This window comes from Orycteropus afer, unplaced genomic scaffold (genome assembly GCF_000298275.1).
Source record: "Orycteropus afer afer isolate SDZICR_OR568_19922 unplaced genomic scaffold, OryAfe1.0 scaffold00136, whole genome shotgun sequence".
In the NCBI taxonomy this organism is placed as follows: domain Eukaryota; kingdom Metazoa; phylum Chordata; class Mammalia; order Tubulidentata; family Orycteropodidae; genus Orycteropus; species Orycteropus afer.
In genome coordinates, this window is record NW_006921723.1 from 114,372 (window position 1) to 128,929 (window position 14,558).

Consider the following 14,558-nt stretch of genomic DNA (forward strand, 5'->3'; position numbering starts at 1 on the left):
CTTGCTCCCATGTGGAGGGTCAGGCCTCGGGCAGGACTAGACGGTGTGTTGACAGTGAAGCATTGTGTGACAGCCCAAAGGGACGTATGGGATGGCAAGAAGTGTGTGCTCCACACATGTTGATAGGTTAGCCCAGATTCACAGTTCTCTAATATTATCTGGAGGAGTCCCCAGTGGTGCAGGTGGTTAAGCACTGGACTGCTAACTTCAAGGCTGTGGCTCGGACACACCCAGGTGCAGTGGAAGGAATGCCTGGTGAACTGCTTCTGGAGATCAGCGACTGAAAACCCTATGGGTCCCAAAGGTCTGATCCACAACCAGTCATGAGGATGACTCAGGGCCAGGCAGCATTTTGTTCTTTCTGCGTGGGATCACCATGAGTTGTGCTGACTTGATGACAGCTAACAACAAACCACAAACTTTGAGCTTACCCTGCCTGTGACTCAGTTTTCTCATCTGTAAGACGGAGATGATGCACCTTTTTCACAAGGCAGTTGTGAAGGTTACGGCACATAGAACGCAGCCTGGTAATCAATGAGTGTCTTAGTCTCCTAGAGCTGCTATAACACAGATACCATAAGGGGCTGGTTTTAAAGAACAGAAATTTCTTTTCTCACAGTGCAGGAGGCTAGAAGTCTGAATTCAGGGAGCCAGTTCTAGGGAAAGGCTCTCTCTGTCTGCTCTGGGGGAGGTCCTAGTCTCAGCTTCTGTAGCCCCACTATTCCTTGGTTCCTTGGCCATCTCTACGTGCCATCTCTCTTTCCCCCATTTGCTTGTTCTCTGTGTCTATACTGTGCAGACCCTGGGTGGCACAGTTAAGCACTCAACAACTAACTGTCAGGTCGGCATTTCAGTCCTCCCCATCAGCACCTTAGAAGACAGTCTGACAATCTGCTTCTGAAAGCTCACAGCTTTCAAAACCCTAAGGAGCACAGCTCTACACATGTGGGGTAGCCATGAGTGGGAACTGATTCACTGGTAACTGACAACAACCACGTCTATGCTCCTCCTTATCACTCAGAAGTGATTAGGTTTAGAACCTACCCTAAAGTAGCCTCTGATGTGGCCTCAGCATTAAAAAAAAAAAACAAAAAAAAACACTGCCATAGAGTCGGATCCAACTCATAGCGACCTCTCCTTGGGTTTCTGAGGTGGTATCACTATGGAAGTAGCTTGCCCAATCTTCCTTCCAAGGAGTGGCTGGTGGGTTTGAACTGCCAGCCTTCTGGTTAGCAGTCAAATGCCTTAGGTATTATGCCACCAGAGCCCTATTCCCAAACACAATAACATCCACAGATACAGAGGTCAGGATTCCGACATATCTGGGGAAGAGGGGGAGCGAGGGCCAATTTAGTCCATAGCAGTGAATGTGGAGCATGTACGTGGTGCTAGTCCGTGAGCCCAACAGAGGCCTAAACCTCTGTGTACTGGAGTGTGCTGCTCGGCAGATCCTGGAGGTGATGTTCACATGCACAGACGTGAGGCATTGTGGGAGCAGATGGCAGTTCTGATGATGTTGCTCCTTGCAGAGGCATGAAGGTGATAGAAAATCGCGCCATGAAAGATGAGGAGAAGATGGAGATCCAGGAGATGCAGCTCAAGGAGGCCAAGCACATCGCTGAGGAGGCCGACCGCAAATACGAGGAGGTGAGCGGGGCGGGCAGGTGGGTGGCGGGAGGTGGGGAGGAAACCAGCCCTGAGAGGGAGAGCCCGGGGCCGCTGAACGGAAGCTCTTAGGTCAGCTGTCACATCTGTTTTTCTAGGGGGGGTCGGCCATTTGGCTAGAAAACTGTACCTCCCACCGGGCCAAAGGTCCTGGAGAGCTCTGTTAGGTGGAAAAACCAGCTGATCAAATCACCCTTGACTGTCAGCAGGTGTTTAGGCAGCACAAACAAACAAAACAACAAACCCGTGGCCATCCAGCTGATTCTGACCCATGGCGATCCCGTGTGTGACAGAGCACATCTCCTCCCTAGGGTTTTCTTGGCTGTAATCTTTACAGCAGCACATCACCAGGCTTTTCCTCCCTGGAGCCACTGGTTGAGTTCGAACTGCCTGCCTTTAGGTTAGCAGCTAAACACAAACCATTTGTACCACGGACCTTTGGGCAGCACAGAGTGGCTAAAATTGACACGTGGTCCTCAACCAGGAATCTGCAGACCAGAAGGCCCAGTGCCCCTTCTGTGTTTCCCTGGCTCAGCTTGTCTCCCCTTCCTCATCTGCCTTACTCCTGGGGCCCAAAGGCAAGAGTTTAGATTTTCTCCAGGAGTCTCTGAGTGGTGCATACGGTGAACGAGCTCTACTGCTAACCAGAAGGTTGGACGTTCACATCCACTCAGAGGCACCTCAGAAGAATGGCCTTGTGATCTGCTTCTAAACGATGGGCTATTCAAAGCCCCACAGAAGGGAATCTCTGGGTGGTGGAAATGGTTAAGCCCTGAACCACTAACAGAAAGGTCACTGGTTTAAACCCACCCAGAGGTGCCTCGGAAGTAAGGCCTGGCAGTTTGCTTCCAAAAGGTCACAGTCCTGAAAACCCTCTGGAGCAGTTTTATTGGGTCACAGTGGCACACACGGGGTCACCAGGCCTCAAAGGAAACTCAACAGCAAATGTGTGTGTGTGTCGGGGAGCCCTTAAGATTACTTGAGTTGAAGAACCACCAGGAAGCCCCAGGCTGCTGGAGGTCTGGGCCTAAAGCTTTTCTGTCTGCACAGGGCCTTTGGGGGAAGGCCTCCTACCAGATGGGGGTGTCTGGGGTTGGTCTCGGTCAAGCCTTTCTGTCTCCACAGGTAGCTCGTAAGCTGGTCATTCTGGAGGGCGAGTTGGAGAGAGCAGAGGAGCGGGCAGAGGTGTCTGAACTGTAAGTGGCAAAACCGGACAGGTTGGGGCCAGCCCAGCCTGGGGGTGGGAGTTGCATGTGTTGGGAACTGGCTCTGGTCGGGGCCTCTGCTGAAGTGGTTGGGCACCTGGGACGCACTCGTCATTCTCTGCTTGCTGCCTTCCTGGGTGACAAAGAGAGATGGTGCCTGTTTTTCTTGCCCTGGGAAATGTTACCTACACGTACACTGTTCCTACGAAGAGACTGGGAAATTGGCATGTGTCTTAGTTCGCTAGAGCTGTTGTAACAAAAATACCACAAGTGGGGGGCTTTGAAGAGCAGACATTTATTTTCTCACAATTCAGGAGACTAGAATTCAGGGCACTGGCTCAAGGAAGCCTTCAAGGGAAGGCCCTCTCTGTTGACTCTAGAGGGAAGGTCCTTGTCTCTTGTCAGCTCTGTTCCTCGGCTCCTTAACAGTTTTCTTGTGGCATCTGAGCTTCCTTACTTCTGGGATGAACCTACATCCATTTATATCTCAAAAGGGATTGGCTTAAGATAGACCTACACTGCTGTGGCCTCACTAACACAACAAAGAATACCCTTTTCCTAAACGGGATCTCACCCAAGGTTTAATGGTTAGGATTCCAACACAGACTTTGGGGGGACACAATTCAGTGTATACCATGTGAGAGAGACATGGTGAGAGGGAAACCCAAAGTCCCATTTTCCCCAAGAGGCTCTCGGGAGCCCATGCTGCCCCAGCAGTGTCTAAATGCTTGTCTCCTGATGTCAGTGTCTTGAGGGAGAGGTAGAAAAGCTTGACCAGAATCCAGGGAACTTCAGAAAATAGGAAGCCTCCCCTGTGGGCAGTGGCTGAGGAATCCAGCCCCCGAGAGCTTCCCGCAGTGCCGAGAGATCACATTTCTCCAGTCAGCCCTGAGCATCCAGCGGAAGCTCTGGTGCCGTCTCCCAGCCTCCTGCCCTCGGCCTCATTCTTCCTCCAGAGTCGGCCCCATCAATCTTAGATTTCACAAGGCTGTGTTGCCTCACCCTTGGCAGGAGCCCAGGAGCCCTTTGCAAAGCTCTCAGGTCTTCCCAGGTTCACCGTGCCTCACCCTGGTATGATTGGGGTTTGATAAGTACACAGCCTTCCCTCTCGGGGAAATCCACTAAAAATGTTTTCCTGCATTCTTTCCGGGGGCCCGTTGTGAAAACTTCTTCTGGGGGAGCGGCTTGCTCCGGGGGAGGATGAATCACAAAAACCCTTTGTCTTTGTGCAGAAAATGTGGTGACCTGGAAGAAGAACTCAAGAATGTCACAAACAATCTGAAATCGCTCGAGGCAGCCTCGGAAAAGGTTGGTGACTGCTTGGGATTGAGGGCAACTGGCCTGCTTTGTTCTTTCCTTCAGCCTGAGGGACATGTGAGCATACCAAGGTGTCTCAGGAATCTGACCTTTAGCTGTTAAGATTTGGTGCCCGGCAGCCAGGTTCCTTTCCCATACATAGCGGCGTCCAGTGGCTTGATCTCCCACAAAGGCTCTTGGGTCTTTTTCCATGGCGTCTTGGGACCATCTTTGATCTCTGCTTGAAACGCGGATGGGGATAAACCTTGAGATTGGTACCTGGTAAGGAGTCGCTAGGCACCTGGCTGCTGCAAATGGTCTGCACTCAACTGGTAACCTAAAGGTTGGCAGTTTGAATTCACCCAGCGGCACCACAGAATAAAGGCCTGGCAATCTGCTTCTGCAAGGTCACATTCTTCACACCCTCTGGAGCACAGTTCTGTTCTGACACATGGAGTCACCGTGAGTCGGAATCACTTTGACAGCAATGGGTTTGGTTGTTTTTTGGTTGGTTGGTTGGTTGGTTGGGTTTAAGGAGCCCTCGTTTGATGCAAATTGTTAAGCATTCAATTACTGACTGAAGGTTGGCAGTTCAAACAAACCCGGAGGTGTGTTGGAGGAAAAGCCTGGCAGTCTGCTTCCGAATTGTCACAGCTTTGAAAATCGTTGGAGCCCAGTTCTGCTCTGCACTTGGGGTCGCCAGGAGTCAGAATCAACTTGGTGGTGGATATGGCTTTTCAGGTTTAAGGCTCCTGAAGGTTTAAGGAAGATCCCGGAGTTGTGGTGGCATAATGGTTAAAGCATTTGGATGTTAATCAAAAGGCTGACGGTTTGAATCCACCCAGCCACTCCACTGGAGAAAGATGAGGCAGTCTGCTTCCGCAAAGATTTATAGCCTTGGAAACACTATGGGGGCAGTTCTACTCTGCCCTGTAGGGTCACTGTAAGTCGGAGTCAACTCAATGGCTGGTTTTTAAGGAAGATTTGGGCATAATTGTGTGACTACAGAGCCCACTCTCACCAGAGCCTCCAGGTTCCTCCAGAAATACCTTCTCACAGGTTGAGTGGCAGATACCAGCAGTGGAATTGGCCCTTTTAGATTGAAACAGTTCCCAAAGTGGTCACTCCAGGACAGGCACACCAGGAGCGGCGTACATGCTCCTCCGGCCCCACCGAATTCTCAGCCTCAGCCCCTCCTCTTCCTCCCACCTCCATCTGCTTTGAGCTTCAGCCTCACACACAGTCCGTGTTTTCCCCTCTCGTCTGGTTCTTCAAGCTGCTTGCTCAGCCTAGCGTCACCTTCCTTTTCTTCTCTGCTTGAAAAAACCCTACTCATTTGTTCGCTGCTGTTAGCTCTCACCGAGTCGGCTCTGACTCGTAAAAACCCCGTGGCGACGGAACAGAACGTTACCCAGTCCTGTGCCACCTCATGGTTGCTGGCTTGTTCAGTCTGTTGTGGCAGCCCTTGTGCCGCTCCATCTCACCGAAGGCCTCCTTCGCCCTTGCTGGCTCTCTCCTTCACCAAACACGATGTCCCCCACCAGCGACTGATTCCTCCTGAGGACGTGTCCAAAGCAAGAGAGTCAGCAGTGTGTTGTGATCCACAGGGTTTCCATTGGCTCATTTTGAGAAGTCAGTCTACAGGCCTTTCTTCCTAGTCTTAGCCTGGAAGCTCCACTATAACCTCTCCTTCAGAGGTGACCCTGTTGATAGTTAAAACAGTGGTGGCGTAGCTCCCAGCATCACAATCACTTGCAAGCCACCACAGTATGACAGACGGACGGACGGGTGGTGCATCCTTTAGGGCTTGAGTAGAAGATCACTTCTGAGGTTTCTCACCTAGGTTGGCTGTTTCTCTGTTGTGTAGCCCATTTCTTTCTTTTCCTACCATCGTGGGTTATCACATTTATTGTAATGACTCAGTTCATTGCCTGCCTTCCTTGCTTAATCGTAACTTTTAAGGACAAGTTATTCTGTCGATCTTCAGAGATGTATCCCCACTAGCAGTAGCATGGCTGGCACATAGTTGATTCAGATATTTAATGAATAAATGAATAGATGCAGTGCGGGCTTGCTTGCCAAAAGCTTCCTCAGCCTTGAAGAGCTCAGAGGCTTGGTGGGAAAGCCTGACATTTCAAGTAACAACGTGTTTTGGGGGCGATAGAGGATTTTGATAAGTTGGTCAAGGTGCCACAGAGGAAGTGACATCAGAAAAGACTGTAAAGTGTAGTGGTCAGGAGCATAGATTCCAGAGTCTGTTCTAACCATGGCTTTGTCACTTAATAGCTGTGTGACCCTAGACAAGTTACTTAACCGCTCTGATTCCTCATCTGTAAAATGCAGTTAAGGATTTCTAGCACCATAGCAAGCACATGGCTAGCTCCGATGCCCAACTGCTTTGTCAAACACTAATCCAGATGTTGCAGAGATGGCTCAGTGGTAGAGTTCTCGCCTCCTGTGCAGGAGACCTCGGTTCATTCCCCGCCAGTGCACAACATGCCCGGCCACCACTGTCTGTCACTGGAGGCGTGTGTGTTGCCGTGATGCTGAACAGGTTTCACAGTTTCCAGACTAAGATGGACTGGTAAGGAAGGCCTGGCAGTTGGGATCACAGTCGTCCAGTGTCCCACCAATCATGAGAATTGTTCAAGATCGGGCCGCATTTCATTGCGTTGTGCGTGAGGTCATCATGGGTGAGAGGTTGACTTGACAGCAGCTAACAACAAATAGGAATCTGAGTTGAGCAATGGAGGACAAACACCGTTCCTGACAGGTGGTGACATTCCATGCTCGTGGGCAATGGCTGGGAAACAGGAGAGTGCACAGAACATGTTCAGGGAGTGGCCGGCCCCTTGTGGAAGTTGGTGGAAGATGAGATTAGAAACAGCCTAGGGCAACTATGTGAAGGGCTTGACTAGTGACTGATGTGATTGTGGCTGCATAATATTCCATAGTATGGCTGGAACACATTATGTTTGTCCATCTGTCGATGGACATTTGAATGGTGGACACTTTTGGGGTCTTGTGAAAAGTGCTGCAGTGAACATGGGTATAAAGGTTTCTATTTGCATTCCTGCTTGCATTTCTGGGCAGATACCTAGGAGTGGGAGCGCTGGGTCATATAGTAGTTTAGGGTCATGTTTTTGAGGAACTGCAAATGCTTTCCACAATGGCTGCACCATTTTCTTCATTGCGTTTTTATCTAAGTTATCAACTGGGCCTGCAGGTCAGTATAGCCCGAGGGGCTCTCCCACAGATACTACGCCGTCTCCCTGCCTGGATGGCGCCTGCCTGGATGGCGCCTGCCTCCGCTGTGCTCCTTGGCAGCTCTGGGCATGTGGACAGTGCCTGAAGGACACTTTCTCCAGGGAATTTGGAACTTGCATTCTTTTATCCCTTTTTGTCCTCCTTTTTTCTAAAGCTATATTTTGATTTCTTCCACAGTATTCTGAAAAGGAGGATAAATATGAAGAAGAAATTAAGCTTGTGTCCGACAAACTGAAGGAGGTGAGTATGATCACACCCAGCTAGTTCATGTGTCCCAGCAGCAAGGCCCCAAAGCAGCAATGGTGGTTCCTTTGTTTCTCTCCAGGCTGAGACCCGTGCTGAATTTGCAGAGAGAACAGTTGCAAAACTGGAAAAGACCATCGATGACCTGGAAGGTATGAATTTATCCTCTAAATGTGTTTAGCATGCCTCTCCATCCATGATGTATCCCCACCCAATTAGGGGAGATCCCTGGAAGGGCTGAGGTGGGTTTTAAGAAAGTAAAGTACGGAACTCACACCTGGAAGTCTGCAGCGTGGGAAGAAACCAAAATAAAACAAACCCACTGCCATCAAGTTGATTCCGACTCTCAGCAATTCTAAAGGACGTTGTAGAATTATACCATAGGGTTTCCAAGGCTGTAAATCTTTATGGAAGTAGACTGCCTCATTTTTCTCCTGTGAAATAAGTAGCTGGTGAGTTTGAACAACCCACCTTTTGATTAGCAGCTGAAGGCATTAACCACTGCACCACCAGAGCTCCTTGGAGCATGGGTACAGGATAGCGCAAATCAAATTCAGACTTGAGCTGCCATTTTCAAGATATGAAAAATAATCTCTGCTTAATTAGCTCCACATGTGAATACAGAGACGCAAATACAGCCCTGATTTCTTTTAGTTTGCTCTTCTGAGAGACGCCTTGCCTTTTTACAGGAGCTGTCTCCTAGAGAAGGCAGAGCTTATTGCAAGACGAGAAAAGAGAAATACACAGAATAGAGTCTCTGGGTAGCGCAAACAGTTAAATGCCTAACTACTAACCAAAGGCTGGCTGTTCAAACCCATCCATTGATGCCTTGGAAGAAAGGCCTGGCTGTGTGCTTCCAAAAGGTCCTGCCTTGAAAACTCTCAGGGAGCACTTCTACCTTGCACCTGTGGGGTCTCCATGAGTCGGAATCAACTTGTTGGCAGCCGATTCTGGTTAGAGCCCTGAATGAAGACTACAGATCTGGTGCCCGTATATCACAGAATTGCTTGGAGATTGCCAATTTTTCAAATGCTGCCCTGTGTTCTTTATGGAATAGCCTGGAAATGCGAGGATCTTAGGATTCAACCAGAAATCATCCAAACAGCCTGTCCCACCCAGAAAGCATATACAAATCATCAGTCCACCCACTGTTTGGTTTGGGAAGTGAGGTTTCCATATAAGAGAAGATGCCCCATTCCAAAGTATAACCTTTGGACTGGGTGACATCACTGGTAACCAAAAATAACCAGGGGGGCTGGCCTTGTCCATTTCTAGTCACTGCGCTTTTGAAGGTTCACTTGCTGTGTCATTATGACCAACCTCCTGCAGAACCTCAAACCACACAGCAGCCATTCCACGGACCCTTCTTTGTTGTTGGTTGTGCATAGGACATGACTCTTTCTCCCAGTTCATTCTTTTGTTTTCTCACTTTTCTTTCTTCCTCACGTTGCTCACCTGTGGCCCTCCATTCCGACCCCCGCGTTCTGTCCCCTGTACCTCTTCTTGCGAACTCTCCCTGCGGACCTCTGCCCTCTAGACGAGTTATACACTCAGAAGCTAAAGTACAAAGCTATCAGCGAGGAGCTGGACCATGCACTCAACGACATGACCTCTCTCTGAGGGGCCGCTCGGGGCTGCCCTCTGCCCTAGCAACACCACCACTGGCCTTCTCGCCGTGTGCCTGTGCCCCTGGGGGCTGCTGGAAGCTCCAGTGTCCAGCCTCCTGGTTTGATCTCTCAAGCCTTCTGATGTGTCTGTGACTGTCTGGCTGAAATAAAGACAGGCAGTCCTCGTCTTCACACCCTGTCATTTTCATATTTCTCCACTTGCCACTTTGGAGCTGTAGCTGGAATGCCCTTGGCCATGGAGGGAATGGAGAACGGGTGGTTCACCTTCTTGTGCTCACAGAAGGAAAGCGCATGTGAAAACTGCCCCAGAAAGAAAATCATGCCCACGGGATGCTCTCCTGAAAACATGGAAACAAAAGCCACCTTGGCATGAGCCCTCCAGGGCTGCATCCTGCTCACTGCACCTGCATGCCAGTGGTGGTTTTTCCTGAAATAAGAATTGCTTTGAATGGAGCACATCCCTTTAAACCTCTTGGGCAGCTCAGTAGAGTCAGCAGACCTGGCAAAGACCAGCAGACCTGGGTCAAAAAAGAGGTTGTCTAATGGGTGTGGGCTACGGATTCAAATATGGCAGTGGCATCTTGGTCTCCTTATTCCTCCTTTTCTCATTTGTCTTCTCTGTGTCACACTCTCTGTGAATGGACCATTCATCCAGCTCTCAGACCCAAGAGGAACTTCCCCCAGCAACTCCCCTCTGTCCCCTGCCCTTAGAACCTGCCTGTGCCAAGGATTCCAGAGCACCCCATTAATGGGGGGGGGGGAGCTGATGTGGTGCCGGAGAAAGGAAGTGAGGTAGCTCTGGCTTCCTGAGTTCCAAGCAGCACTCACTGGGCTCTGGCTCCTCCTTCCCTCAGGCTTCTTGAGTAAGCTATCAGCAGGAACCTGGGCAGTCCACTTCCACAGTGATACCGCCTTGGAAACCCACAGAGGGGTCACTATGAGGCGGATCCGACTCAATAGCAGTGCGTTTGGTTTTTTTGGTTGCTTTGTTTTAAGGAGCTCTGGTAGCACAGTGATGGAGGCATCTTGACTGCTAACCAGAAGGTTAGTGGTTCAAACCCACCAGTGACTCCACAAAAGCAATACTGGGTAATCTACTTTCGTAAAGATTTACTGCCTCAGAAACCCAATGGGGGCTGCTATTAAGCCGGAATTGACTTGATGGCAGTGGGTTTGGTGGTGGTTTTTCTTATTTATTTATTTATTTTTTGCTTTGTTTTAGTAAGAATTCACAGTTGGCCTGTGGGTGGTAAAAGTTCATGCTTGTAGATTTTTCCAAGATAATCCAAATTCTAGTCTATTCAGTTCTGCTCTATACCTCACTACCTCCATGTCCCAGAAACCCTGGTGTTCCAAAGTCCAAGCCACATCTTCCAAACGGCCCCTTGTAGCTGGAAGTAGCATGAACATCCCCTATGAGATCATCCACTTTTGGTCACTGGAGCTTATTATGGAATCTCTGGGTGGCACAAATGGTTGAGCACTCGACTGCGAGCTGAAAGGTTGACTGTTCAAACCTATCCAGAGGTGCCTCGGGTAAGACCTGGCAGGCTGCTTCTGAAAGGTCACAACCTTGTAAACCCTATGGAGCAGCTCTACTCTGCACAGATGGGGTCGCTATGAGTCGGAATTCGCTGACAGCAACCAACAACAACGTAGCTTGTTATGCCTCATGTATAATTCTATATTCAGGTGGGAATCTCTGTCTCAACTTTTCTTTATAACTATTACAACAAAACACTTCTCCCCTAAACTCTTGACACTGTTCCACCCTTGACCTCTCCACAGTCACCACCCATCCTGAACTTCCTCACGAATTCCCACTCCCTTCATGCATTGCCACGCACATGCCCTTGGAAAAATTACAGACCATGTGGGGGTGTGGGTGTTTGGGGTTGGTTTGCTCTCTACATATTTGCTTCCAGGGTTTTTCCAGAGACATTTTTCGCCTCCACCCTTTGAATTAACTGCAGCCCTGCCTAGCCAGTCATTCTGCCTGAGTAAGCACTTAGGTAGAACTGCATTTGCAGAGAATACTGTTGTGGTGTTCTGCTCATGCCTGTCAGCAATTCGCAAGGGCAGTAACATTTGGAGGGAGAGTTAAATTTATTTCAGATAGAGTCCCTGGGTGGTGCAAACGGCTAAGCACTGGCCTACCAGCCGAAAGGTCGGCAGTTCACACTCACCCAGAGGCACCTCAGAAGACAGGCTTGGTGATCTGCTTCCGAAAGGAGCACAGTTCTGCTCTGACATGTAGGGTTGCCAGGAATTGGAACTGACTCGGTGACAACCGGTAACAAAGAATCAAGTAGATTCTAGGAATTTGGGTGGCAGGGGAAAGGTGGGGCTGGACTTGTAGTCGGGAAACCTGGGTTTGAATCCGGGCTGTACACACAGCATTGCATCTTGTGCAGCCTTGAGTAAGCTGCTTAGCTTTTCTGTAACATATAGGCAGTATTTCAGAATCTCCATGAGGATTAAATGAGATGGGGAAATTGGCTCACACATAATAGACACTCGATTAAGATGTGTCCATCCAGACTGGATCAGCCCAGGCCAGTGTTTTTCTCTGATGGATTGCTTCCAGGTCATGGTCACTTGGGTTTTTTTAAGTGCCATGTCAAATGAAAGGGTCAGAAGCTGCAGCAGAAAGACTACCATTCTCTGCATTAATTTTTTGGGAGTTTTTTTACTTCTGGAAATTTCCTGGCTGATCATATCATATTTTCTGAGGTGTTTTGCTTTCCTCCAGTATTTTAATCAATCTTGGCCCAGTCCCTTATCAGTCATCACTCATTGCAAACCAGTTCTCTTGTGCTCTGTCATGCATGGCACTAGTGGGCGTTTTACTTTTGTTTTTATTTCATCAGCTCAGCCACTTAATGACATGCTAATAAACCCAAACAGACAAGTCCTTTGCTGGTGAGTCGATTCCAACTCATGACGACCCCACATGACAGAACAGAACTGCTTCCTAGGGTTTCCTTGGCAGTGATCTTCATGGAAGGTTTGCCAGGCCTTCTGTGGTGCTGCTGGCCATAATCTAGTTTAAATCGCCTCCATGTTGCATTTACCTGGGGTTTGGCTGCATGGCACTGCATACACGACACAATAACATGATTATGACTAGAGTTCAAACAGCCATTCCCAGAAGCTCCAAAGGAAAGATGGGTTATAGGAATATGCTTTCCAACCAAAGGCTTCACTAGCACTAGGAATGTCTAAGGAGCCCTGGTGGTGCAATGGTTAAGCACTCAGCTGCTAACCAAAAGGCCAGCAGTTCAAACCCACTAGCTGCTCTGTGGGAGAAGAGACATGGAAACCTGCTCCCATAAAGAGTATAGCCTAGGAAACCCTATGGGGCACATGGGGTGCTATTACTTAGAATTGACTCGGCACCCAAAAACAAAGAGGATATTAAATCACCCATGTTGTTGTTATGTGCCGTCAAGTCAGACCCAACTCATAGTGACCCCTCCTTGGGTTTCCGAGGCAGTATCACTACAGAACTAGGATTGCCCAACCTTCCTTCCGAGGAGTGGCTGGTGGGTTTGAACCGCCAGCCTTCCGGTTAGCAGTCAAGTGCCTTAGGCACTATGCTACCATACCTAGGACTAAAATCTTAAGTTTGTGTCACAGTCCATAGGTTCTGAAGCATTTCTCAAGTGTGCCTCACAGTAACCCTCATAACCACACATGGATGTCAGTATCCCCACTTGATAGTTGAGAGAACTGAGACTTAAAAAGATTCTATGGCTTACCTTAGTGGCACAGTTGGGCTTAAATCCAGGTCTTCTGACTCTATAGTTGCCAGATGTAGCAAATTAAAAAGCAGAACCAAAACCAAACCAAACTTACTGCTCCCAAGTCGGATCTGACTCATAGCGACACCTCCTTGGGTTTCCGTTTCCGAGGAGGTATCACCACAGAAATAGATTGCCCAGTCTTCCTTCCAAGGAGTGGCTGGTGGGTTTGTTCCACCAGCCTTTTAACTTTGAACTTAAGAGAGTCGTGAATAATTTTTGGTGTGCCTCAGGCATTTGACTGCTAACCAGAAGGCTGGCGGTTCAAACCCACCAGCCACTCCTTGGAAGGAAGACTGGGCAATCTACTTCCCTAGAGATACCGCCTTGGAAGCCTATGGAGGAGTTGTTATAACTCAGTGGGCAGTGAGGTTGGTTGTGTTTTTTGGTGGCATAGTGCCTAGGGCATTTGACTGCTAACCAGAAGGTTGGCAGTTCAAACCTACCAGCCACTCTGCAGAAGGAGGAGTGAGCAATCTACTTCCGTAAAGATTTACTGCCTTGGAAACCCAACGGGTCACTATGAGTTGGAATCGACACAATGGCAGTGAGTTTGACTTGGTTCTTTTTTTCAGGCAACATTTGGGACGTATGTATACTAAAAAAAAAAAAAATTCTTTGTTTACCTGAAATTCAAGTAATTCAAGTGCTCTGTATTTTATCTGACAATGCTTCTGACTGCCAAATTTTGGTACCTGGTCCCTAGGATTCCATGGTGTGCTGTTGTAATTAAAATGCAAAGTACTTTCTCAGATGTGATTTCCCCTCTGGCAGTTTGGGGTTTAGGCACCTTTCTTATCCTTTAACAAAGATGCATATTAATGTCTTTTTCTCTTCTCTCTTAATCCTCACCAGAAAAACTGGCCCAGGCCAAAGAAGAGAACGTGGGCTTACATCAGACACTGGATCAGACACTAAACGAACTTAACTGTATATGACCAGAAGAGTCTTGCTCCGACAGCAACTCCAGAGCTCCGTGTCTTTCTCTTCTCTTGTAAGAAGCCTCTTTCGTTAGTGCATCTTCTCTTTGCTGGAAATGTCGAGCAAATTATGAATACGTGGCCAAATATTTTGTACCAGAGAAGCTTTGAGCACCAGTTAAATCTGATTCCTTCCTTTGTTTCCAATGGCACCAGCTTTTTCAGTTCTATTTTTATCCTTAAGTTGCATTTATTCCTAAGATAGGCAGGGTATTTCAGATTGAGCATACTCTTCAGAGGAGGGCATTTGGTTCCTGGGAGAATAGATACACTGTCAAGAACACAGACTTGAATATCTAGTCATAAGTCCATTTAAAAGGTTGAAGCACAAAGCCTTCTGGGCCACTTGCTGGTCACACTACAGGAGGCCAGAGACCATTAGGATGGGTGGGGATTTTCCATCCAGAGCCAAAAAAAAAAAAGGACTATAGTGGGAAGTCATAAACCACAGATAGATTAGCCTAATCATCT

The 14,558-nt window shown here is 48.6% G+C and overlaps 1 protein-coding gene across 1 annotated transcript in view; it reads left to right on the top strand.

The window, feature by feature from the left end:
- Positions 1 to 9,296, top strand: part of TPM4 (tropomyosin 4) — a 26,285-nt gene extending 16,989 nt beyond the window's left edge. The window contains exons 4-9 of the mRNA XM_007945300.1: positions 1,530 to 1,647; positions 2,791 to 2,861; positions 4,103 to 4,178; positions 7,611 to 7,673; positions 7,759 to 7,828; positions 9,214 to 9,296. Of these exons, the coding sequence (XP_007943491.1) occupies positions 1,530 to 1,647; positions 2,791 to 2,861; positions 4,103 to 4,178; positions 7,611 to 7,673; positions 7,759 to 7,828; positions 9,214 to 9,296 (481 nt within the window). The remainder of the gene's footprint in view (positions 1 to 1,529; positions 1,648 to 2,790; positions 2,862 to 4,102; positions 4,179 to 7,610; positions 7,674 to 7,758; positions 7,829 to 9,213) is intronic.
- The last annotated feature ends 5,262 nt before the right edge of the window (positions 9,297 to 14,558 follow it).